At 39.7% G+C, this 27,514-nt stretch overlaps 1 protein-coding gene across 1 annotated transcript in view; it reads left to right on the top strand.

Moving 5' to 3' along the window:
* Positions 1 to 2,774: 2,774 nt before the first annotated feature.
* Glrb (glycine receptor beta) overlaps positions 2,775 to 27,514 on the top strand; it is a 71,939-nt gene continuing 47,199 nt past the window's right edge. Inside the window, exons 1-2 of the mRNA XM_076574292.1 lie at positions 2,775 to 2,903; positions 4,485 to 4,635. Coding sequence (XP_076430407.1) covers positions 4,514 to 4,635 — 122 coding nt within the window. The 5' untranslated portion in view covers positions 2,775 to 2,903; positions 4,485 to 4,513. The remainder of the gene's footprint in view (positions 2,904 to 4,484; positions 4,636 to 27,514) is intronic.

Genomic DNA, 27,514 nt, shown 5'->3' with positions numbered 1-27,514 from the left:
AGACTCACCTAGGAGACAAATCTCTGGGCATGTTTATGCATGGGAGTATTTTTCGTACCAGGGTAACTGAAGTGAGAAAACAGAACCTAGCTGTGGGTGGCACCATTCCACGGCTGAGCTAGCAACTAAATCCAATACAAAGGAGTAAACAAGCTTGAGTCAGCATTCATTGATTTCTGCTTCTTGACTTTAGACGCAGTATTACCATTCACCTCCCATTCCTGCTACCAGGCCTTCCCCACCTTGATGGATTGTGTCCCTAGAACTGTAAGCCAATGAATTCTTTCTTTTAAGTTGTTTCTTATGGAGAAACTTATTCACAGCAATGAGAAAAATAATTAACACAACATACATATTACATATGAAAGGTTTGATGTTGAAAAAGCATTTGTATATGTAGTATCTGGAAGAAGTGTAGTCTGATGAGGTAAATTTAGTAATCTATATGATATTTTAAAACACATAGATGGATGAATAGACTGGAAATGGAAAAAGAAAAATCTAGGAAAGTAAGTCAACACTTAACAGATTACAGAAAATAAACCGCTTCATGACACTTATTTAGAAGTTTCCTCTTTCACAATATAATACCACAGTCAACAACCATATGACTATAAGTTCATCATATTCATAGAAAAATACTCAAAATTGTGAATGTAATTTTTCTCCTGCTTAATAGAGACCCATTTAGATCATTAACTCTGTTCTCTAAGCTTTGGGCACAAAACTCCACAAATTCAGCAAAACTCCTGAACACACTTTAGTGAATAGCCCCATTCTCCTTTATGATAGATTTTTTTTGGAGTACAGAGTAAGGGGACAAAAGGCAGAAAAGAGACCAAAGTCTGACCTCAACAGATCAAACTGCATTTATTAGCACAGCAGAAAGGGGCATCAACTTTCCTCACAAGAAGGGAAGTTGTGTGAAGGGCAGGCAACTGCTATGGACTCTTATAGGAATGGGCAGGGTGCTTGAGTACAGAGATGAGTTGATAGGGCTGTGAAGGACAGACATGCAGGGTAAGGCAGCCTTGAGAAACCTGTGGTCCCCCCCCCTTTTTGGTAGGGAGAGGGTCTGCTTGCTTAGGCAAAGTAGTATATCTTGAGAACTACCTGTCTCAACAGTTCTCTCTGAGATATGGATGTGGCTGACCCATAACAGTCGAGGAATGGCAGTAAGACTAACTGAGAAGCAGGACTTCCGGTTTTCTGCAGCTGGGTCATACTACCTAGAATATTTTACACACACACACACACACACACACACACACACACACACACACACACTAAGAGTCAATGATAGGAAAACTGGACTAGCTGTGGAGATTTTGAACACGGATGGTCTACATGTGCCCATATAGTCATATGTGAGAGCTAAGTCTATTTCATTACTTCAGACTCTCCATGACGGGGTTACCAGGTTATACTCCATTCCCACCCTCACGTGGTTACATAAACACTAACTTCTTATTCCCTCTATATGGCCTATTCTCCAAATGTTACATGATAAAAATGTGTGCAATAACATGGTGTCCTTTTTGTGAGCCTGTAAATTGCATGGTCATATTTTGATACAATTTAAGGTGTGCTGTTTCATTTAGTGCTGCCTTTAAACAGGGCCACTCTGACTTAGCGCTGTAAATAATGATCACTGCTCTTGTGAAGCCAAGTGCTTTTGTGAAGCTGAAAGAAGATGGCTGTGTGGAGGGAGTGCTCCAGTCTCACCATGCGTTGCAGGCCAACACATGTAGCAGCGGACACATCTGTACTTCCACACACACGCAATGCTAGGCCCTGCCCACTTGGACTCAAGTCAGTTAGGCCCTCCTGTAGAGTTACCAATAGGTGGGTATAATTTTCCAGCAGTAGCCTGACACAAGCAAGTCCATCTAGGGTTTGAAGCCAGCCTGGCCCACAAAGGGAGACTCCTATTTCAACATACACACACACACACACACACACACACACACACACACACACACACACACCAATACAAACCTCACTTTTTATCCAGGAGCCTACATCACGCACATAAAGCTGCTTCTTCACTATGGAAATGAGAGCTAAAGCAGTTTAGTATCAAAAGGCAGGCACTAACTGGTACAGTCATAAAATCACTGGGAGTTTCTGGGAAATCCTATCTAAGATCTGTAACCCCCAAGTTAAATCCCTTAGCCACCCGAGCTTCAGTTTCGCCCTCTACAAAATTGGGAAGGACATGCAACTGTCCAGGCACACTGAGGACAGACTGTGATAAGGTGAGCCCAGAGAACGAAGGGACCCTGTTCTGCACAATGTTAATTGTGTGAGCCATGTTAAGATCCGTGTTCCTTGAGCACCATAATGCTGTAATGAGTCTGCCCAGATGCAGCCTGCATAGGAAAGGTCAGGTTTCAGAAATTGGAATTATCCTTCTGACATTTAGAAGCCACCAGAACGGGCAGATGATGAAACCACAGGAACCTTCCAGTCTGGTTCAGGAAGGCCATCTGATGTTGCACCTTGTGTAACTAGTGTCACAAGCAGACCCTCGAGCCCTGCCACCCTGCTTTATACCTCTTTTTCTCCCAACAGTCTGCCCCTGGGGCCCCTGCGGTTCCCTAAAAGGGGACAAGTCTGACGGGCTCCCTGCAATGGTGCCCCAGCAAGGGCCTCGACGTCCTCCCCGCCGCCCTCCCCTTGCTGTGGAGTCTAGTCCCTCTTGGCTGCGACCCGCTCCTCCGCCCGCGGTCCCCGCAGATGTCCGCGGCGCGCCACGGCGCACGCTCGGGGGCGGAGCAGACGCGTCAGGCTCGGCGGCAGCGGCGCGGGCGGCGGCGGGGACTCGCGGGACGCAGCTGCCTCTGCGCCCGCCCGCGACCGGCGCCGCCGTCACCTGGGCGGAGGGCTGCGGGGCGCGGACGGTAAGGCCTGGCGGCGAGGTCCCCGCGCCGCGGGCTCCCGCTCTGCGTACTGCGGCGAGGCGGAGCGGGGGCCCGGGGCGAGTTCCCAGGACGATGCAGAGTCCGATGCCCGCGCGGGACGGGCCGAGGGCCCGGGATAGGGACATGCGGCGGCATGGGCCCTTGGGTGCTGTTGGGCGGCATCACCTGGCCCAGCATTGGCCGATCGGGAAAACCACCGAGTGTTGGGGACAGGGGCGCGGGAGCCTGGCTGTGGAGGCTGGCAGTGCTCCCGGAGGGCAGGGGCGAGCCAAAGGGGACAGCCCTATTGCGGTGTTGGGACTCTTCCCTGGGAGTCGTGGTGGATGCTAGTGAAAAACCTAGTAGCATGCCCTTTGGGCCTGCTATGGGGTGTAGAGGATAAATTTGGGGTAAACCTGGTCGGGGGTGGTGGTGGTTAAAAACAGGACATTGGCAATGCAGATACAAGAGTGGGATGGGAATTGGGTGTTTGGGTCTCAGGTTATAGAAAACAATTTTATGGTCTGAAAAAACACACAAAAGTGCTTTTTAACTATTCTGCTGTTTGAGCCGGGCGGTGGTGGCGCACGCCTTTAATCCCAGCACTCGGGAGGCAGAGCCAGGTGGATCTCTGTGAGTTCGAGGCCAGCCTGGGCTACCAAGTGAGTCCCAGGAAAGGCGCAAAGCTACACAGAGAAACCCTGTCTCGAAAAACCAAAAAAAAAAAAAAAAAAAAACTATTCTGCTGTCAGTAAATGCTTGATGGTTTTTGCATTTTATGTATTGGACTCTGGCAAGGATATTCTCTTAGGGGCATGGGCAGAGATATTAAATATAGGTAGCAAGATTATCTGAAGAGTGTGAGCACATTTCCAGTTTTGTTTCCTTACTATTACCTAAAGAAAATCTTTTTTGGTGAAGTGTGTTACAAGAGTTCTCACATGAATGGGAAAACTAACAAGCTAACTTATATTAAAGCATGGAATTTTCAGGGTAAAAAGTAGCATGCAGATTTAATGATATACATAAAACCAATGGATATAGAGTGTGAAACTCTTTCATGCTAATCTTTCTTTGTATCTGTCAGTTGCTTAATGCTTTGAATTAAATATTTGGCTGTTTTTGAAAAAACATACATGCAAAGATTTACACAAAGTAGATTAAAAAAAAATACATCGAATGTACTAGCCAGAGAGAATTATTTAAACAGTGTGTTAAACATCCTTACAGGTATCTGTCTGAACCTATATTTGAATACTCTCCAATTTAATAGCAAATTTTAATTTCATATCACCCCAGAGTTAGAAAGTGTACAATCTCCAATTGTATCCTATTGGAAGCTTGTTTCCTCCATATGTTTGAACTGAGTTTTACTGTAATATTCTTCTCCATATGTTTGTTTCACCATAATAGTCAGGAGAGTTTAGTGCTATGTGAAGAAAACTTAAATGGACCCTGAAGTAGGATTTGAGATACAAATACGTTTGCCTGTTGGGTAGCCGTGGAGAAGCTCCTTAAAGAGAAGTCCCAGGCATATCACAGGCTTCTTAAGTATGAACGTCTTCCTGTTTTCTCTTGTAGATTGAGCTGCTGAAACTTCCACCTTCAAGATGAAGTTTTCATTGGCAGTCTCCTTTTTCATTTTCATGTCCTTGTGGGTTGAAGAAGCGTGTTCGAAAGAAAAATCTTCCAAGAAAGGGAAGGGGAAAAAGAAGCAGTACCTGTGCCCCTCGTACGTCCTTCTCATCTTATATCCTTCTGCAGAGCCGTGTTGCTGCTTCTGTTGACAGCCAGACTGGTTATTAAAACGCCCATCCACGTGTCTTTCCACAGCCAGTCAGGCACCCGTTGTGTCCTGCTAGCAAAATGCCAGAGTAGACAGGTTTGGAATGTCATGGTCCCTTCCCAGTGGTAAAGGAGGCCTTGTTCCTACATCTTCACATATCATTTACAAAAGTGAAACAAGTTATTATAGCTTTCCGAGGCCACATATGCAATTTTAATTGGATGATAAGAGTCCATCTTTTGAGAAAAAAAAGGTTCCAAAGGTAGATTTAAAAAGAATCTGAAAATTTATTAAGAACCAGATAAACTATGATCTTGAGGTCTATTACATTTGTATTGGTATATCACGATGGAAGTCAGTTTGCATGGTAGACAACATTTCTTTTTCAGTATTTGTTTATAAAGGATTTACAAAAGGATTTTAGTGTATCCCTCCAAAAGTGTGTAATAAAATATAGAATTACTTGTAAAGACAAAATCCAGCTATAATCTCTCTAAAGCAAAGTTTATCAGCTTGGGTTCTTTTCTGGGAGGGTTTAATATTACTGGCCAATAAAAACTGAAAATATCCAGCAGGTGAACACTATATAATGATTTCTACATATTACAATGTTTTTAGGTAATAATACAGCACATGTGATTACTTTGCTGTTATAGGCCATTTTTCAATTAAGATGTTTGAGATGTCATATTGACCACAGACAACATTTTATTCCAGCATTGTGACTTACATGTGAACCATTGCACTTTTATAGATGTCTCTAAGAAGCACAAAGTGTCTTTAGGAAGAAAAATTTTGTATATCAAGTAACTTAGACTTCATATATTGCAACTGATACTTGTACAGATGTGCATGGAGAAGAAAGTCTAGCATTAAATACACTTCATATCATGTCAAGAGGCATCTCATAATTTTACCATTGACATCCTACCTATTTAACAGTGTTGTGTAAGGGTCACATTATTATCTTATACTTTGAATTATATGCATGCTTCTCCTTGGCCTCTGTACCCTTCTGTATCTGCTGAGTGATGAAGAGGCAGGCTCCATCCTATCCACCACTTGCTGACATCAGGATTCCTCAATGTTATGATTTTTGTATCTTAATCAAGAGATTAGCCTTTGAGGGAGCTAGATGATTCTGGGCCTTCTTCTTCTCATGTGAAAGATGCATTTTCAAGTTCTAAATATTCTTTGTTGATACAAGCTGGTATATGCCTGTAGCCGTGGTGGCTGTGTGTGGTGGTGGGGGAGGGGGGGGAGGGTCAGGCTATTGTGGATCATTCGTGTTTTCTTCTGAGTAAGTGATTTGGCTCAGGTACTTACCTCCCCATCAAGACCCTGCCATACTTCCTGCATCAAAAGTCAAATTGTTTGAAGTTCACAACAGCAAGTCTTGATGCCACCATTTACCTTGAAGTAGTATTTAGAGGACACATGCTCTTCCCTCCCCCCCTACAACTACATTATTAAATTACCCAACAAATATAAATGGTCAGTATAAGTTGTGTCTATAGGTATTAAGACAGATCATTTTAGTAAGGTAAGATGATAAAGTTTCTCTTGTTTGAGAAGGTGCTGCCATGTCTATTGAACCCCTTGTCACACAATACTTCATATATAATGAGGTGGAAGTTGATCTTTACTGGTTTCTGCCATAGCCTTAAATTTATCATTTTATTTTATTTGTATAATTTTGAGACTAAGTATTTACTGGCGATTTAGTAATTCTGTCAAACATCTAGCTCATCGGCATGTAAGTAGGACAGAGCAGATGACTCAGCAGGTAAAGGTGTGTCCTGCTGAGCATAAGGACCCCAGTTAGCAGCTCTCTGGAACCCTTACAGTGGAAGGAGAGAACCAGCTTCCAGAGGTGTACCCCGACATCCACAAGCATGCTGTGACACAAGCATGCACACATGATCATAAAAATAAATACATAAATATATTAAAAGTAAGTGTGCCCTGTTGAATTACCATTGTATATTTTTGGTTGAATATTTTTCTTATAAATAAGTGTCTCCTGGCATAGGAATGCAATGCTATGATCCCAGTAGTTGTCAGGAGGATTGAGAGTTCAAAGCCATCCTGGTTTCACAGTGAGATCTAGCTTAAAAAAAAAAAAAACAAGTAAAATAAATAGAAAATCTGTTTTAAGAAAAGGAGCTTAAGAAATTCAGAAGTCATTTCTCTGGCTGGAATTTGTTCCACCATAAGAGGGTTCTCTAAAATCTCAGGCTAGAATCTCAGCCATAGTAATGTGCTGTAAGATAATCTTATTCAGTTTTGTGTAGTTTTGCAATCTAAACTGTTTGTTTTGTGTAAATTTATTAGGTGTCTTGCTTAGCAGAATGAGAATTAGAAATCTTAGAGGTTGAGGATAGAAAATGAATACTTCTTAATATTGTCAGGTTCTTGCCTGTTGACCTTTGGTTTACTTAAACTCTTTGAAAATGGCATTGGTAAGCAATGGGATCATATGTAGCTAGCTAGCATATTTGTAGTGAACAAGCATTAAATATTTCTACTTTTCCATCAGAAATTTCCCACTGGGAATCCCATTATGAGAATACACATTTTAATATACAGGAGAGGCACTGGAGAGATGTCTCAATGTGATTTTCTGTTCTGCCTGTGAGATTTTGCCTAAACTCATGTGTATAGCTGAGGTCACTCACTACTACTACCCAGGTCTTTGTTTCTAGTTCATAGCTGTGTGGAGGGTACCACCCACTACATCATGTTGCAAAGCTCAGCTTAACATGCTAAAATTTGCACTTAGAACTCCTCCACACCTCTCCTAATATATAGCTCCCATTTGCCAGCTAATGACCTCAACAGCTCCTTTTCCATTCTAGGATGACTCTTAACCTGCTCTTAGTTTCTCAGATTCAGCAGTCACCAAGACTCAGCAGCTCAGCAGCTCTTCTTTGCCACATCTGGAGTGTCTTCACTTTCACTTCTTTATAGACATTGTTTGAATTATCTTCCCTACAATCTGTAATAAGGCTTGTTGTAATCTTTTCACTTCTTGGTTTTTGTTTTTGGTTTGTTTCTTGGCCATTCCTTCTCCATACTGACTCTAGAGATTTTTGGTTTTTTTTCCAGATCTTAGACCCAATTAAGTCAATCCAATATTGAGACACCTTGCAGGAACTCCATGGCTTTCTTGATATGGCTGACATTTCTTGTCTCTACACAGAAGACCCTTGATGGCTAGAGTCTGACATTTTCATCACTGTCCTCTCCATCTCAGTCCCTGGACCAAAGAGTGCACACAAATCACCTCTCATTCACACTTGTTCTTTCCCATGACTACCAGTGTTCTTCTCAATAGTTAATGCACCAGTGTTAGATAACTTCTACCTCTACCTTGATGCTGTTGCTCCAAACTCATGACAGTGACTATCACTTTTTCACTGTTGATTCTCAATCTGTCTGCCTGAACAAATACTATTGCATGTATCCTTTCTCATTCAGCATTTTAAACTGACATTTCGATAATGACATCAAACTTAATCAAAATTTAAAACCATGATCTCTACTTTAAGAAGTGTGTGTGTGTGTGTGTGTGTGTGTGTGTGTGTGTGTGTGTGTGTGTGTGTGCTTGATGCTGTGAATCAAGCTAAGGGCCTCATGTACGCTAGGCTGGCACTATGGTTGTTAGGAGGCATCCCAGTCTCTTTCCTCATTTTGACAATTTCAGTAATCACCTTCTCCATCTCCACAGCCCTCTACTTGTCTCCCATGTTCATAACTCTTCCTGGAACTTATCAGTTATAACTGTGTTCTTCTCCAGCTCTTTGTAAATTCATGAAAGAACAGTGTCTTACTTGACTCATTAAAAGATAACGACAGAATGCCTGGTGCAAAATATAAGTAAAGTGAAAATTTCTTCAGTAAAGTCCAGGGAAACCCAAATGTCTTTGCTTCTTACTGGCTCTGTTATATCTGGATTTCACATCATTGATGGGGTCTCAACATATGGACAACTAGATGTATTCACAACTAGGTTGATGGGTGGAACATTTTCACCCTAGGCTGTGTTTGAATGTGGCAGAATTTTGACTTCATTATATTCAACATTTTGTCAGTGGTTAAAAGAAAACTTTAAAGAAAAAGACTCATACAAAATGAAATTTGTAATGTTGGAAAATTTAATGAGGCAGAATTGGTATCCAGTATAATCCCAAATAAAGGGTCTAAGACTCAGAAAGAAAAGAATTGCATATTGATATTATATGCAGAATCATATATATATTCTTGGTTTTGTTTTTGGTTTGCTTCTTAGCCATTCCTTCTCCACACAGACTCTAGAGTTTGTTTGTTTGTTTGTTTGTTTGTTTTTCCAGATCTTAGCTTTAATTAAGTCATTCCAATATTGAGACACCTTGCAGGAACTCCATGGCTTTCTTGATATGGCTGACATTTCTTGTCTCTACACAGAAGACCCTTGATGACTAGAGTCTGATATCTTCATCACTATCCTCTCCATCTCAGTCTCTGGACCAAAGAGTGCCATCTATCCATATATATGGATAGATGAATGGTAGGGTGGGTAAAGAAGGCCTATCTTGCAGGAGGTTAGGGACCAGCAGGTGTAGGGAGGTGAATAGGAGTAGGTATTATGGTGAATATGAATGGAGCACAATGATACATATGTAGCAAATTGTCATAATGAAACCCATTTACTTTTTATGATAACAACAACAAAATAAAAATAAAGTAATGAACAGAGCCTAACAAGGTAGGTAAATGAGTTACCCTTGGTTCACCTATCATTTGTGCATGTATGGGTTAGATAGACTATTTGGAAAATATTTGATGATACCATTATAATGATATAAATGAATCTATCTATATAGTTATATACATAATATATGTATATACATATATACATATATGTATATATAGTGTTATACTCAACAGAAATTTAAAGCAAAGTACATAGGCATTTCTGCACTGTTCTACTCAATAGGTCCAGGACAGAGAAGCGATAGAAGCAGTTAAGATCTTTTCATACTAGGAAGTGCTAAAGGAACTAAGATAATTGAACAATGTTTTCAAATGTTTGAAAAACCTGTGAGGTAAATAAGAAACCAGACTTTATGGCTTGGTATCAGCTAAAAGCCAGTCTAATGAATACAAGCTTTAGGGAGTGAGAATCTGGCTCCCATGTAAGAACTTTCAATTAGAGATCAGATGAGATATGATTGACTGGAGAAGAGGTGGGGAAGTTGTTGTCATTAGAGGCATTCTGGCATGGGAAATGTGTTTGGCAGGCCTATGTTAACGGATTTCAAATTGGATATCTAGGTAGACCATATGTTGTTGTTTAAGGCCATTTCAACTTGTGAGATTTTTAAAATTCTGTAACCCTAGCATTGTATTTAATTATCTAATAGCAATAGGAATTAGAGTCTTCATTCTGCAAATTTAAATTTTATCTTGGGCCAGTTTGATAGATCTGCCTTTAATTTTGGTGGATTGACTTGGAAATTTCTAGTATATAAAATGCATATGACTCTGTCTTGAGGTGAATTTAAAGACCTTAGTTTTCCTTTAAGCCAGGCTTGGTGGTGCACACTTTTAATCCTTGTATTCAGGAGAGAGAGAGACATAGGAGTATCTCCGTGAGTTCAAAGCCAGCCAGATCTACATAAGGAATTCCAGTTCAGCCAGAAAGACAGGGAAACACTGTCTAAAAAAAAAAAAAACAAAACAAAAAAACAAAAAAAAAACCAAACCCAACAAACCAAACCAAAACATGCCAGGCGGTGGTGGCTCACGCCTTTAATCCCAGCACTCAGGAGGCAGAGTCAGGAGGATCTCTGTGAGTTCAAGGCCAGCCTGGGCTACCACGTGAGTTCCAGGAAAGGTGCAAAGCTACACAGGGAAACCCTGTCTCGAAAAACAAAAACAAAAAACAAACAAACAAAAAACCACTATAATTTCCCTCTGAAATTTTATAATCAGTTTTTGTTGTTGTTTTAAAATCTCCTTTAAACCCAGAAAAATCTCTTTTCTGACATAATCCAGTAGGAAAAGATAAGTCAATCCATCATACCTCTGAGGAAATGACTGCAGGGATGACAAACGGACATGATGACAAACGGACATGATCAACACTTCCATAGTCATATGACTACGACTTCATCGTTGCATATTCTAGAAACAAGAACAAGCAGAAATATGCTTAATGATCCCAGGAAGAAAAAGAAAAAAAAAATAAAAACACTGAAGGACATTGTCTGTCTCAATTTTCACTTGTAGGAGACAGGGTAACTCCTTTTCTCTGAGCTTGTCTGGGCCCTGTCCTGGTGTGCATCACTCTGTTTGCCATTGTGGAGCTAATGGTGCACATTCTTATGCTGAGGCCTCTGAATGTCAAGGATCTGGCAGCTGATAATAGTAAGTGTAACTAATGTGTTTATCAAGTATGTTAGAGAACTGTCTTGAACATGAGGCAGACAATCTGGTGTGGTTCTCAGATGCGTCATTTATTATTCATACATAAAAAAAATGGAGGACAACTCACAGCAAACAAACCTATCAGTCAGCCTAGCTCTAAGAGATGTAAGCAATATCTGGCAGCATTCACTCACAGACAATGGGGAGAGGCAGCAGGAAGTGAGCTGAAGTTGGATTGGGCAGTGCATAGCAAGCCACCATGCCCCTGTCCACTGGTGGGGGAAGGACAGTGAGTGGGCGTTGGCTCTGCAGCAGACACTTCCCGAGAACTGTGCTCCTTGAGAGCGCTGGATGATAACTAGTCATGGCCTCAGTTGTCCTTATTGAGGTCAGTCAGGGTGATGGATGCTCAGAGCTCACCAGGAGATCCTGGTGGGAGACATGATCACTGGAAGGTCCCCTTGTTGTTAGAGTGCATGGCTCAGGTATATTGAGGGTTTTTTAGAGCCCAGCATCTACTAAAATGCTTGGAGCCTGAATTTTTGTGGAACTTCTGAGCTTTACCTTGTCTTCTCAAACCTCTGCACATGATTGGCATAGGCTGCTCACCCCTACGGCATTCCTGGGTACACTCAGGTGCTCGCTTCTGCTATCAGCCAGTTCTGGAGTCAGGACACTGAACAGGACTGCCACCATCTTGGGAAACACCCCATTTTTATTTTCAGGATTTTTGATTTAAGTGTTCACTACACAATCTTGTTTTTCTTCCTTTCTCTTTTTCGCTCATACTATGTCTTCACTCTGAGGAGCTTCACAAGAAGCCTTTAGTGGTTTGGGCAGCTTTTCTTGTGTGGGTGTCCAATCATGTCAGCCTACATTTTCCCTATCCTCTGATAAGTTTTCTCAAACCCTTGGAACTCTAGTGTCAAAATCATGACATAAGCAACTCAGATTTTCTTTTGGTTCTGTGAACACACTGGAAAAGAATGGGAGTTATTTCTATAAACTTGTTCATAAACTGAAATATTATGTATAAATATAAATGCACTTGATACCTTTGCTGAGAACTTCTGTCTCTTTCAAACATGTAATGCTAGATCATATGCACTTCAGTTGTGTATACTGATGAGAGGTAAGATTACAATGACAAAGGAAAGCCATGTTCAGGCAATTTAGTATGGTGCTCATTAGTCTCTATAGATTCTTTTAACTAGTTTTCAATAGCGGACTGAATGGCTCTTTACTTAGTTCCAGCTTCTTGCCTCCTTGTAGAAAAGTTCAAGATGAAAATGTTGGCCAAAGATGAGAGACTGATTGAAAAAGATAATTTACAAAGTGGATACACATGGAGATTGCCTATGTTGTCATCATTGTATACCTGGACCAGGATTTTTTTTTTCTGGTGTTCGATTATGTATTTTCATACTCTCTACTTTGCAATTTCTCTTTGATGGCACACTGTTATTTTGCAATCACTTGAATTAATGATCTTGTCTTTCCAAGTAATTCTCCAGTTTTAAAAATTGGCATCCCCATTATTCCAGTTAGTCAGGCATGAAACTGAAATGGAACCCACCTCTTTCCTTTGGAATGACCTCCTCTATCATTGTGCTCAGATTTCTTTTCAATGCATCTCCACTTCACATCATAGTCAACAGAGCTGTTGTGGTATTTTCCAATTTAGTCACCTTATTGTTATACATCTAAGCATACTGTTTTCATTTTCTTCTTGCTAGTCTTACATTCAGTAACCCACAAGATCTTGTTCTTGCCCAATAATCCAGCATATTTTCTTTAACCCTAGATTTCAAGGGGCTCTTGATTTTATATTCCAAACTTTGGCTGCAGCTACTATCTTGTTTTAGAAAGCTTGATGTACTTCTTTTTCCTAACCTTTCCATGCTATTATCTTCATCATTATCATCATTACCATCATCATCATCATCATCATCATCATCATCATTATTTTACATTTAGTTTAGAAACTTAACTTTCTATTTATCCAGATTTTGCCAGTTCTTCAGGATTTAGCTGAGTAAATATTGCCTTGTCCTACCAGGTAGAACTTTTAAATAGTTAGTAGTTTCAGTTGAGGGTGTGAGTTCTGTGAACTAACAGCATTCTATAGAAGTGTGATTAGGTAATGTCTCGGAAACTGAAATTCAACGTTTAGAAGGGAAAAAAAGTGTTCCCCTTCTGATTTTATCTTACATGTAATACTATGTTAAATGCCTGTTACCATCATTTTCAAGAGGTAAAACTATGTGGAAGTTTGTTCAGAGGGTCCCAACTGGTACTTGCATGGTCATAAATGTTTGTTATGTATTGTTGGATTAGTTTTACTGCAGCTTGCTTTCTTTGGTAAATAGAAGAATAAATAACTTCTAAGTAAGGCCTTTTCTTATCAAATAAATTAGACGTCTTTTGTATAAGTCAAATTATAAAGCCAATACTAAGGAGAGAAATGTAGAAGACATATCTAAATTAAAGGATACTATAGATGGGTCCCAAGAGAAAATGGATTTTTTTTTAAGTGGGATTTTTTTGGTCACCACAGTGATTTTAAACTAGAAGAGGTAAACTAAAATCAAGCATCGCTATGACATTAATAATACTTAAATTTATTTTCATAAGCCTGTGATTAGGACTGATGTTAAACTCTTTTTCTCTCCCCGAATCCTTTTTCTTTCACACATATATTTTGGCAGTTGACTAAATTGAATCCGTCATATGATGATGTCTTTTACTTTTTTAGCGGAATCATGTGTGTGTTAACAATCTATGTTGCACACAAGTGAGAGTAGGTGGCCATATATAGTTTTGGAACATGGATATAAATCTTTGTGCCTAACAGCTTATTTGTGCTTAATAGTACAGTAGAATCAAGTGAGTAAGTGGTTACATTGACAAATCAGAGTTAATATTTTTACACAAACATGGTTTGATATAGGTAAGATAAATTTACTTTGCACCTCTCCTCACAAATGCTGGACAAGATATTGGGTCATAGCAAGAACATGGCATGCACATACACATGGGCCTTCTGAGAAATATTGTAGGTATGAAATGAAATTTCATAGAGCCTTCACTTGAATAACACTGAGAGAAATAATAAACTGCTAATAGAACATGTTAGATACCAAATCAGCAGATGCTTGTTGAAGCCTTCTTGTTGACATGACCTGTGCTGATTCGTCTCATCTGCTGATGTGTTTGGGGATGTGCTGTATGGTCCTGAGGTCCTCCCGTGCCCTCCATCAGCCTTCTCACTCTGTTTCTGACTTTCTCCAGCACGCAGCCTTTCCTCCCACTTGGTTCAGTTCCAGCATGACATTTTAATAATAGCTGTAGAGAAAAGGAATCAAGCTGTTTGGTAGACCCTCCCAGTTATCTGTTCCTTCTTCACTCTGAGGCTTGTCTAGCAACATTCCTTTTTTTGCCTCCTCAGCTCCTGACATTGAAGAAAAAGTTCTCCTTGGTGAGGGGTGAGGGCACTGTGGAATCCACCTTCTCCACTCTAGGAACAGCTCTTCCTTCATTTCCATTTATCTCTTCTTTTATTCCTAAGGATTTAAAAACATACTGAAGGGGCTTCTGCCTGAAAAAAATATGGAGTGTACATATTTGATTAACATTTCCATCTACTCATTACGGTATTTCCTGAATGAAAATGACCTGTTTTCTGAGCTTCAGTTGGCTGTTTCCTCCTTTGTTGGGCTCCCTTTAGTTCCTAAAGCCATATGTTATCTTAAGAAGCAAAACACCCTCAGTCCTTCATTTGTTAATGTGCATTCCCAGCCCTACTCCATTTTTTGAAACAGATACTATTTTCTTCCTCTTAAAGAAATCTAGTCACTTCCTTGATATCATTATTACTTGGTACATGCTGTTCTCTACACCCCAGGAGACCCCTGTGTCCACCCACTTCTTGGTTAGCTTCTAGAACTTCCACCTTCTGAGTCTTTCCTTTCTGACTAGAAGTCATCAGCTGCTTTTATTGACCCCTTAACCATTGGCTTTGTCCTGGATAGTCATCTTTGGTTCTTACAGCTTCTTACTCATCAATAGTTTATCCATGGCAACGTCTGGTTGTGTATGCTTGCACAACCAGGAATTATTGTATGTACATCTTTTTCTTCAGGTGATAACCAGGCATTCATTTTCCGTTACCTACTGTAATGTGTTGTACGGTAAATGCATTGGGCAGCACTCAGTCATAGATTATTTGTATGAGAGTCTGGATTTAATCCCTAGTACAACCAACAAAGAAACAAAAAAAATTTGCATAAATGTAGGCATTAAATATTAACGAGAATAACTTACTTTATAAAAATTTTATGATAATAAGTATAGTTATGAAATTAGTGAGAAGAGTATTTTGGTTTGCATTGTTATGTGTTAGTTTAGTGGCTGATTTCATGGAAGACTCCTCATTTGTACTCTGCCATGCACATTTGCATGAGGTTCACAGTGTTATATTAATTTGTCTGAGGTATGTGCAGAAGGGATTACCACATGCAGACACGAAATTGGAAAAGGGAAGAGTGCTTAGATAACTTTTCCAAATTCTGGATGTTCTTTAATGTCATGCCAAAGTTAACAAATGATAGTTCCTTAAGAGAGGGTTTTTATGTGAAATCTAAAATCAGATCGGTGAACATTTTGTTCTGTTTCATTACAGTTCACTGCTCTGGCATGCACGTTGAATGGACTCTTTTGTTCACAAGTGATTTTACAACAACATACAGAACAGCTAGAAGATACTCAGTTGCCTCCTTTGGAAGTCTTCCAGAGGTTGATTATGTCATTGCACAGCATCAAAAGGCACTTCCATTTAGTATCACTCTTTGTTACTGGAGAGAATATATAAATATTGGGACGTACTCATAGGAGCTAATGTTTTTCTAATATTATGATTCATTTTTGAAAATGTATTTTCATCAGCCACAAAACACAACCATTTTTGATCAAAGTTATATGATCTTTTTATTTACCTTTCATAAAAAAATCCCAAATATTCACATCTGGATTACCATAGCTTTGTGTGTGTGTGTGTGTGTGTGTGTGTGTGTGTGTGTGTGTGTGTGTGTGTGTATGTGGTATTAATGAATGATCTTCCATGGAAAATAGGAATCCAATTTAGTCGGTAAGTCAAGCTCCCCAAGAGCTTTTATTCCCGAAACAATTCAGTTTGGGTTATAGCAATACCCTTGTGTGTGACTCCCCATCTTGTCAGGTACAATGTTAGGATAATGCTGATTTATGTTTTAAAAGTCAGTGAAGTTATGCTTGCTGTGGATATCACTCTATATAAATAAAACACTGATGGCCAGTGACCAGGCAGGAAGTATAGGCGGGACAAAGAGAGAGGAGAATTGGGGAAACAGGAAGAAGGGGGAGGGACACTGTAGCCAGCGGCAGGAGAAGCAGCATGTAAAGATGCCGGTAAGCCACCAGCCACGTGGCAAGGTATAGATTTATAAAAATGGGTTAATTTAAGATAAGAGAACAGTTAGCAAGAAGCCTGCCACGGCCATACAGTTTGTATGCAATATAAGTCTCTGTGTTTACTTGGTTGGTTCTGAGCGGCTGTGGGACTGGCGGGTGACAAAGATTTGTCCTGACTGTGGTCAAGGCAGGAAAACTCTAGCTACATATGCTCCTCTTAGTAATCTTTAAAAATGTTGCTTAGGAACACTAACTCAAAAATTTGCCCCAATTGCTTTTATGTTGATGATGTCTGTTATGTTTTGAGGGTTTGTGGTGGTGTTACATATAATTTATGTAGGCTTATATATTGGTGGTGTGTGATATGTTTTGATTTTAGTTAGTTAGGAGCTTAGTTTTGGTGGTGTGTTGTATTATATTTTGGTGTGTGGTGTGTATGTTGGTAGTGTGTAGTCTCTTTTCATAGGTGCTGTCGTATGTTTTGATATATGGTATTATGTATTAGTTGTGAGGGTTTATGTATTGGCGGTGTGTATTGGTGATGTGTGGTGTTATGTATTGATAATGTGTGCCATGCTGTGGTGGTATGTGGTGTTATAAATTGGTGGTGTGCAGTGTTGTTTGTTGGGTGCATGGAGGTTGATGTATTGATGTGTAGTGCTATGATTTGGTGATGCATATTGTTATGTTTTGGTGGTATGTGGTCCTATACATTGGTGGTGTGTGGTGCTGTGATTTGGTAGTGTGTGGTCTTCGGTTTTTCTAGTGTGGGGTGGGGAACAATGCATTGGCATTACATTTAACTGTTTTTGTCTTGTTTTGTTTTTGATTTGTGCTAATGCACAAGCAGTTTTATCCACCATTACTTTTCCACCATGAGCACAATTGTCAATACTTAATAAGGTAAATACTGTGTTACTGGTTTTATGAATACAGTTTTGACTGTGGTGTGGCCAATTTGCAAAGAGACAAAGCAAGCCTTGAGAACTGTTATTCTAGTGTGCAGGCATCTGTGATGTCTGGAATAGGTACAACTGTTCCTTTCTCTGCTGTCGCCAGCCTTTCCCTCCTCTGGCTTTGCTCTGCATTACCAACATCTTGTGTTCGGATATACTACTCAGCTTCCCCTTCACTGTGGTATATTCTGTAAGTACTTCCTGAAGTTTGCCCTGCTTCTTTCCCTTAACCTGTCCCATCCCCTCTTATCTTACTACGTTCAACCACATGTTCTTCAGAGCCCCTAGCTTATAACCTGCACAAAATTCAGTATTAAAGATACAATACTAATAATTCCAGGTCCCAGGCAAAACTGTTTGAGTTAGTTCTGAAGAGAACAGATAACACTGAACTCAAGTGAAACAGTTCATTACCATTTTCCCTTATGTGCTCTCACTGTCCAGATCTGTAAAACCGAGCTTAATGCATTCCTTAGGGTTTTTGGAGTAAAACATTTTCTGCACCTTTTATATAAAATAAATTAGCATCTCCTCCAGAGATTGGAACAGGATTCTTAATCATTGTTGTGTAGGTATTGTTTATTTTAATTACTGGGTTTCCTTGAAGTCTTTAATAAACTTTGAAGTTCACTGAACTGTTTAAGAAGAATAACAGAATGTTAACTTGCTGAGAACAGAATTTTATGAGCTTCCTCCTCCCAGACATGTGTTCTATTACATGGGAACCAGTTACTATAAGCTGGAGAGATGGCTCCATGGTTAAGAGTACTTACCGTTCTTTCAGAGGATCCAGGCTTTGTTCTCAGCATCCACATTGGGCACCCTATAACCACCTGTTACTTTGATTCCAGGGAATCCAGTGTTTTCTTCAGGTCTCTGTAGGCATCTGGACCATGTCTACACACCCCTGCACACAGGCACACTCATATAGGCATTTTCTTTAGTGGGCTTTACATTGATGGGTACCCACATTGACTCATAGCTGGGATGAATAGATTTGGATACAGAAGGAGATCTTTGGAGCTTCCTGTAGAAATTACTGGTTTGTGTTTAAAATATTGATCTGGACAAAAACTTTAATTAACAAGTTATTGCATTTTAATATGTATTGTTTATTTAAATGTTGTTTCATTTGAACATTCTCAAATTCTTGCTTTAAATTTTCTGCCAACTGTGAATATTAATTATGACCTTCATGACCTCATATTATGTCCTGCCAGGATCCAGCATTCAAGAATGTCTGCTGGTTATTTCATACTGTGGAACACTTTACTTGTGGCTGTTGCTTGGGCACACCTTCCCAGAAGTTTAGGTTCTAGAGGCTTGGTCCCCAGTGTGGTGATTTGAGGTGATGGTATTTTAAGAAATGTTGCCCGATGGAAGGTGACTGGGTCCTGATATCCTCAAGGAAGGAAGGAAGACCAGTTTTGTAGAGTGAGTTAGCTTTCAGGACAGCAAGCTGCTAGAAGCAAGACTGCCCATGCTTGGCTGCCCTTGTGATGACTTCTACTCTGCTTCTTGACATGTTTGGCATTCTGCTCTTGAACCACACAACCTGAGAAATAAAAGAACTTCTTTTCTTTATAAAGTGCTCAGATTCAGCTATGTTTATATGAACACAAATTATGTATTTACCATAAAGGAACATTTGTATTTTCTGTTAGAAATGCCTTGGAGGGCAGTTCAAAGTTATAAAAAAATAATGAAAAGTGTATCAAAAAGTAAAAATGGGACTATTAGTTATGGCTGAAACACTCAGGACCAGGAACAAACCAATAGATCCCAGATACTGCATAGCAATGGTAGGAGTCATACCTCTTCTGTAAGCAGTGAGGATAAAGAAAGGAAGCCTGGCTTGGTGGCTTTCACTCAGAATCTCTTCTTTGAGCTTTGCTAGGACTGAGGAGACCAGGGAAGACAATGTTCATGGAAGCCCTGAGTGCCTTTGCATCTCTACAAAGTGACCAGGGAGCTATAAGGAAAGTACATTCCCTTCTGTGTGACACTGAGAGGGACATGGAGGAAGAACTGTGCCTACCTCTGGTGTTCTGGGGCCTCATGGTAGACCGTGATCAATTCTTGCTGAGAACTCAGAGGCAGTTGTGGCTGAGGCCTGGGGTTCATGGGATAGAGACAGGGACTGTGTGAACTGGGGAGGATTTCTGCTGGGAATGGGAATACTGAATACTCAGGTATGGATCATAGGAGGGAGAAGAGAGCCGAGAGGGCTGGAAAGAACATGGACTGGTGAGTTTAGAGAAAGAAACAAAAGCGTTTTTTTTTTTTTTTTTTTTTTTTTTTTTTTTTTTTTTTGCCGAGAACTTAGAAGGGGGCTGGAGTCAAACAGCACCAATGCAAGCTGTGGACTGGGGTCAAGCAAGAGCTGAAGCTGGAGAACAGTAAAAGCCGTTTCCTTGGCAGCTGATGCAGAAGAATTGCTCTGAGCTTGAGGTCTGTATAGTGGGATCTCGCCACAAGAAAACAGCAAACAAAGAAACAGAATTTTCACAGAGAGAATCTGAGAAATCCACGAAGTCTAGATTAGTAAGTCAGAGGCCAGCAAACCTGGCCATGGCAGAGCCAACGCTCTTCCCCCTCTCTGTCTCAGGGCCTGGCTGGGGGAGTTGGAAGTTTGGAGCTTTTCACCCAGCATTCAGTTGTGTTACCAGGACTAGACATGTTACATATGTAGTGACAATTTTGAGTGATAGGATTGTGCCAGAAGGCAGTTTTCATTTTCTGAAGGTGACTGAAAATGTTAGAAAAGTTGCTGGAGATTCCATCGCATGTGCTGGGAAGTACTAATATACCAAAATATTAGGATATGGTGTAGAGGGGTAGAGTTTCTTTCTAAGGATTCATGTGGGTTGCAATTTATTCAATCTAAAGTGACGTTTATATTTCTAAGCAATAATTCATAGAGACAGAAAGGGCTATCTTTCTTTTTCTGCATTGAAAAGAGATAGGTAATCCAGTATTCAGAAGAACATCTGTATTTGCTTCCCTGTCCTGTAATGGAGTTTGTACATCATTGTTCCCATAAGCCTGCAGGGGTATAATGAAGATAGTAATTCAAAGGAAATAGCTTTCTTGTCTCTGTTAACAATCTATTTGCACATAGGATCTTACATAAGAGAAAGTGACAAAATCATGGTAACAGAACCAGGTTAGGTGTTAGGGGTGGCCTTGGACTTCTCTACTGGGTTCCTGACAGGAACAAAAGCCCCTTTATCTAAATGATTTGTGGTGTCCCTGAAGTGGCTTCTTCAAAGAGCTTTGAAGTTTAAATTATTTATTTCTCAATTTCCCTGCTTTAGTTCTTTTAAAAATTGGCTTGTAGTGGCAAAGAAAATATTTCCTTTCAAAACTCAGTCCCATCAATTTTTAGAGAATAGTGGAATTAAAGTGGGGATTTGGGGAGAAAGAAGATATGTGAATATATATCATGTATTTATATAAGAAGGGAAAAGCTCTGCATATTTGCTCAAGTAAATCACATGTCCATGACTTTCTTGTAGTTGAGAGTAAATTGTGAATGTCTGTCATTTTCCAAACAGCTGGTGTTTTCTTTCCCTTTCCACAGGACACAAAACAGGCTCCTGGGAATTGTTCATCTCACAGCATCATTACTGATCTAGGTTCTTTATTATGTTGTCACAGTTCATTCCAGAGACAGGTCTTTTGTGAATTGGTTTTCTGCAGTTATCTTCTCTGTTTACAGAGAGACTCAGAGAGTCAGATACCAAGTATGTAGAGCTAAAGTGCTCTTGTTAACTGTAAGTCAGCAACCCCCACCCGGACAGCCAGGCCTGCTTGGCCAATTAGAGAGTGAAGCTATATATCAACTTTGTTTCTCCTCCCCTGCCCTTTCCTCTCCTCTCTATCCCTCCCTTCCTCCTGTCCTGTCCTCCCCTTCCGTCCTTCCCCTTCCTCCATCACCCTCCCCTCCCCTAAACTGAGATGGACAAGGTGTAGAGTGAGAGTCACCCTCCCCTCCCCTAAACTGAGATGGACAAGGTGTAGAGTGAGAGTCTGTGGAGCGCTCAGTCCTTTCTTTATCTTCTTGTTTTTGAGACAAGTGCTGCTAAGCGCCTAGGCTGGGCTGAACTCACCCTTATCTTACTTCCTGCTCTCAAGTACTGGGATAGCAAGCCTGTCATCATATTTGGATTATTTACATTGCTTTTTTTTCTGTCAGAAGAGAGCAATCTTGCCTTTGATATCCAGTTAGGTAATCTCAGAATGATATGTTGTATCACACCATAAAGCACAACAGATAATCATATGCAATTGGAAAAGAAACAATAAACATGTATTACCTAGCATAAGAACTGAACAGTTATATTCTTGTATTTTTTACTGCATAATACACATTGCCTGTATATTACAAATATTAGCTTGCAAATTATATCAGTGACTCTATTTTCATAGATTTTATATTTGTTTTATATGTTTAATTATTTTCTCAGTGTGTATGTACGTACAGCATATAAATGCAGGACCCCAGAGAGGGCATCTGATCCCCTGATACTGCAATCACAAACCATTGTGAGCCACCATGTGAATATTGGGAACCGAACCTGAGTCCTCTGGAATAGTGGCCAATGCTGTCTCTCCAGTTTCAGATTTTGATGGATTGCACGGTTTGGTGCCAAAATTTGTCTGATTGATCTTTTCACTGTTTAGAGACTAGTTAAGATAGTCAGCAAAGCATACAGATAGCTATGGTACAGTTCTGTGACATTTAGATATGTACAAGTCCCATTTTCTGGTAATTCTCCTGTCGTCATCTCACCAAGCAAGCACTGATGTTTCAGATATGTGCTTTTGCACCTGGCTTTATGTGGGTTCTGGTGAGTTCAGGTCTTCACGCTTGTTCCTCTGGGCCACCCCTCTGGGACGCTGTCATTTGATGAGCAGAAGGACTCATTTTGATAAATTCTTCTCTGGACCTAATCTCCTGAGATAGTATTTTATGGCTTTATAGGGTTCAAACAACTTGATGCTTGTGTGCAAAGGGAAGACAGTCAGAAATGAGTAAGCACTACCTCGTGTTTCTGTCCTGGGAACATCCTTTCTGGTTATGCTGAAATAGAGTGTAAATTCCTATGAGCAGTAAGTGCCCCATTGTACTGTAGAGAGTGAGAACTAAGCTTCTCTGAGTTTTGACGCCCCTTAGCCTGCTTCTTTCCATTGCCCCACCTTGAGCCCTTCTCAGGTTTAGTGCTCATCACTCCACTGCTTACTTCCATAAGAGCTGCTGTTCAGGTTTTATGAATGAGGGAGGTAATGGGCCACTGGTCATTATATACCTGGCATATTTCATTTAACACAGTGACCTCCAGTTCAAACTGAACTGCTGTAGGGGATAGAAATTCATTCTTTCCTTATAGGTGACTGACTAATAGGCTATCATGTGCACATGTATATGTACATATACATATGACCTATTATGTATATGCTTCCTTTTTTATTCTTCCATTGAAAGTTACATGGATGGATCCTGGACTTTGACTGCTGTATATAGTATAGCAAAATAGATGGGGCTGCCAGTATCTCTTTGATGAAGTGATTTTATTTCCCTTGGGTATATATGTTGGAACTTCTGAGCCATAGGCTAAATATATTATTTTTTAAAGGAATTTCTAAACTCTTTTCTATAACATCTATAGTGAAATCTTTCTCAACACTGTATGAGTTCCCTACTAATCATGTTCTTGTAAGCATTTTAGTGTATTAACTTTTTGATACTAACCGCTGAAGAACTTTTTTTTTTAAACAAAGGCTGATTTATTACTATTTCTTTCACTGTTGATGCCTCTGCACTCTGCACAATATTTCCCTCTACTCTCAGGTCAGGAGGATCCGTCTGTTTTGGTTTAGTCTTGTAGAAGCTTTGTTGTTTCATGGCACAATTTGCTCTGTGATCCTTCTTCCACCCTGCTTTGACTCATGCAGCCTGCACTTTCAGCGTCTGTCTGTGAAATCATTGCCAAGAGCAATGTCATGAGGACTTTCTCCTGTGTTTTCTTTTGAAGTTTGAGATTGTATGCTTAAGCCTTTAATGAATTTTGATTGGATTTTTGTGTGACCCAGGAGAAAAACATCCAGTGTCTTTTGTTTCCTTGTAGATGTCTGGCTTTGCTAACACCATTTGTTAAATGCAATGTTTTCTGCTCATTGTGCATTCTTCCTCGCTGACTTACTGAAGATCAGTTGGCCATTTATGCTGTATTTATTTCTGGCTCTCTTCAGTTGCATTGGCCTATACTATTTTAACTACTGAAATTTTGGTATATATCTTAGGAGAAACACAGAGACGCACAAAAGAACACTCTCTAGCCACAGCAATGAGAATATTAAACAGAGAAGGTTCAGGTTGGTACATATCAAATTATTGAAGAGTTTCAAAAAGAGAAGCCTCCGGTAAAATGGATATGAAATATGAAATATTATTTTAGGAGAATCTGATCTTAAAAAATCACCCATTAATCACTGTGCAAATTTTCATACTCTAGATAATGGCAGTGATAATCGGCCTCCTCTTCTTATAGGCTATCTCCATGCAGTTGTCCATAATCAGTTCCATTAATACACCTTTTGCTTTGTAACATATTTTTAAGTTAGGAAATCTTATACTTTCTTAAACATGATCTTTCAAATGTTCGATTGTTTTGTTTCTATGATGCTGCCTTCTTTGCTAACAACATTGGATTGAGAGTGACTTAGATTCATAAAACATATCTCTGTGTGTGTCTTTGAGGATGTTTTCAGAGAGGAGTCACTAAGTGAGGACACTAATCTCTGTATGTGGGCAATACAATCCCATAGGCCAGGAGTCTTAAAGGAATAATTGGCAAGACAGAGGAAGGAAGGGGACTATTGCAGGATGTCCTCCATTTCTTGGCTTTCTAGGCAACTCTGCACATCCACCCTCCATGCCATGTTCTTCTGAAACTTGCGAAGCCATGAGCTCAGAGAAATCTTTCTTTCATAAACTGTATCATTTAGATGTTTGCCCCAGCCTCAGAGTCTTTATTGATTCCTCAGGAATTTTTGAATTTTTTGTGATGTATTCCTATAGAGGTAGGATCTCATGTATTCATTGCTGTCCTCAAACTTGCTATGTAGTCAAGAATGACCAAGAATTTTAGATCCTCCTGTCTTCACCTCCCATATTTGAGAATTAGGGAGGTTATGACACCATGTCCTATTTATGCAGGGCTGGAAATTGAACCCAGAATGAGCTATGACCTAAGCCTCTGGCATGAAAATTTTGATAGGTGATTGCTTTTCATCTTACATCCCTATGGGAAGTATGGACATTTTAATCGTATTGTCTTCTTACCCATAACCTTGGCTATCTTTCTATTTGTTGGTGTCTTTGATATTTGAATTACTTTACAGTTGTTAATGTGCAAATATCTCATTCCTTTATCAAGGATAAGGTTATTTCTAAATATCTTACTCTTTCTGATGCTGTTATAAATACAGTAATTATCCAGATTTCTATTTTATAGTTTATTACACACACACACACACACACACACACACACACACACACACACACACACATAATATAAATGATTTGTTCAGTTAATGCTGTTTCCTGCAGTGTTACATTGTCAGTTCTAATAGGATGTTTGTGCAAGTGTGTGACAATGTACAGATGCTAAGGAATTCTACACATAGGACTGTGTTAACTGCAAACAGAGACATGCAATTCTGAATTTGGATCCATTTTACTCATCTGATGACTGTATAGGACTTCTGGTAAATGTTGACTAGATTTAGTAAGAGAATATCTTGCATTGGTCTTGATCTTAGTGTAACAGCTTCCATTTTTTAAAAATGTAAATCACATAAAATGTGATGTTAGATGTGAACTTTTCCTCTATGACCTTTATCATAGATAGATGATTTCCTTTCTACTTCTAGTTTCTTGATTTTTTTTAATTCAGAAGGAATTTTAAATTATTTCAGATTACTTTTATGCACCTATTGCTATGATTCTATGGATTTTACCTACATTTTTGTTGATGATGAATGATGTATAACAGTAATATTCAAATGTTGTATGCTCACACCTTACACATAAATTGCAATGGGCCATGGCATATGGCCATTGAAGGTTCCGTTGAATTGTTTTCCTAGTCTTTGTTAAGAATGCTTGCTTGTGAGGGACATTGGCTTGTAGTTTCTTATGTGTGTTGTCTGGCTTTAGTATCAGGGTCACGTTGTCCTCATAAATTCCTTGGAAGTGTTCCCCCCTTTCAGTGTTTGGGCAGATTGTGACAAGTACTGGCTTTAATTTGTTTTTAGCTGTTCAGGAGAATTCTCCGGTGAAGTCATTTCTTCCTGGGATTTTTTTTTTAAAACCATTCTCTTTATTAGTTAAAGATCATGTCAAACTTTTATATATTTTATGAAAAAGTTTTGGAATGTTCTGAGTTAACCCTTCTGAGGGGATCTAGTGGTTCATCAACATTTTTTATCAGCCTCCTTCCTGTCTTGTTATAAGTTGTTGTGTCTCTCCTTTCAATTGTGGCTTCATTATTTATTTATTTGTTTGTTTGTTTTTCGAGACAGGGTTTTTCTATGTAGTTTTGGTGCCTGTCCTGGATCTCACTCTGTAGACCAGACTGGCCTCGAACTCAAAGGAGATCTGCCTGGCTCTGCCTCATGAGTGCTGGGATTAAAGGTGTGTGCTACCGCTGCCCACCTTATTTATTTATTTTTTGTTTGTTTATTTCTTTGTTATTCTAGAGATATGTCAATTTTGCTTATATTTTCAACACACCATTTTCATATTTTTCTATTCTTTATTTCATTTTCTTCTCACTTTTGGTTTATTTTGTTCTTTTTCTCTATCAGATAATTGACATATGTATATTTTGAAAGCACATGTTCAAGTTTTATCATGTCTTTTTTAATGGGTCCCATGAATCTATGTTGGTATCTGTGTAGTAGAAACTACCTCTACCCTTCCTTGTTTGTTTGCTGACGTCATGCAAGAGAGGTCCTTGTTTAGCCAACTTGTCCACTGTTCTGTAGGTGCAAAAACCTTCATGGTAGTGCACAACCATGGTGTTTGTTCTCCGGGGTTGCCAAGTATGTTAGGCCAGAAGCTAGTCCCTCAGTTCTTAGAAAATTTTGAAAGCTAAATCTGTGTCCTTCCCTCCTCAGAAGAGTTGAGCTCATGGTTATATTTGCTATCTATGTTGAGTTAGGGGAGGTCTGGTGTTTAGTCCTAACTCTTATTCAAATGACCACTTTCTCATCTGTCACTTTCAGTGACTTAGGAATGCTGGGTCAGTGCTATGAGGCAGATAACTTAAAATCTAGTCCCTTGGGAGCTTCAGAAATTATTATGTTGTTAGGTGTGTGGTTCAGATGTTCCCTACTGAGATCAAGGCCAAGTCTGAGCTTTATTGCTTATGCTTTTCTGGGTTATGGAGAGTGTTTGCATGCTAGTTCACAGGAATACTTTTCCCCTTGTATCTCAGAAGAAACTACCCTATAAAGGGACCCATCAGTTTTCTAAGATAAAGTGCCAGACTCTCAGGTACAGGAACAGATCAGGACACTAGATACCTGACCTGGCCTAATTCCTTTGTTTCGCAGGGAGATGATGACCCAAGAATTCCCTGCTGACCATATCTGTGGTAGGATGAGAACTATGAAAGTATGTCTTTCATTTTCCTACTAGACACATTGTGCATGGTTTCTCAGAGGCCTGAGATGCAGGAGAAGCTCAACTAGTTGCAAAGTTTTTCTAGTTGCCATGAACTTGTATGTCTACGCGGGGAAGAAGAACCAGGCTTTCTTTCTTTGTCATTGTAGGTGAGCACAGTGGTGCATGCCTATCTTCCTAGTCTAAGGGTGGTTAGGTGGGGGCTAAGGTAGAAGGATTGTGAGTTTGAGACTGACCTAGGCAACAGAGTAAGATAACCACCTCAAAAAGTAAAACTGAATAAAACCCAAAATTATTTCATGCTTTAAAAAATAAA

The sequence above is a fragment of the Peromyscus maniculatus genome, chromosome 6, assembly GCF_049852395.1.
Source record: "Peromyscus maniculatus bairdii isolate BWxNUB_F1_BW_parent chromosome 6, HU_Pman_BW_mat_3.1, whole genome shotgun sequence".
In the NCBI taxonomy this organism is placed as follows: Eukaryota; Metazoa; Chordata; class Mammalia; order Rodentia; family Cricetidae; genus Peromyscus; species Peromyscus maniculatus.
This window is presented reverse-complemented; position numbering and strand designations above follow the sequence as displayed.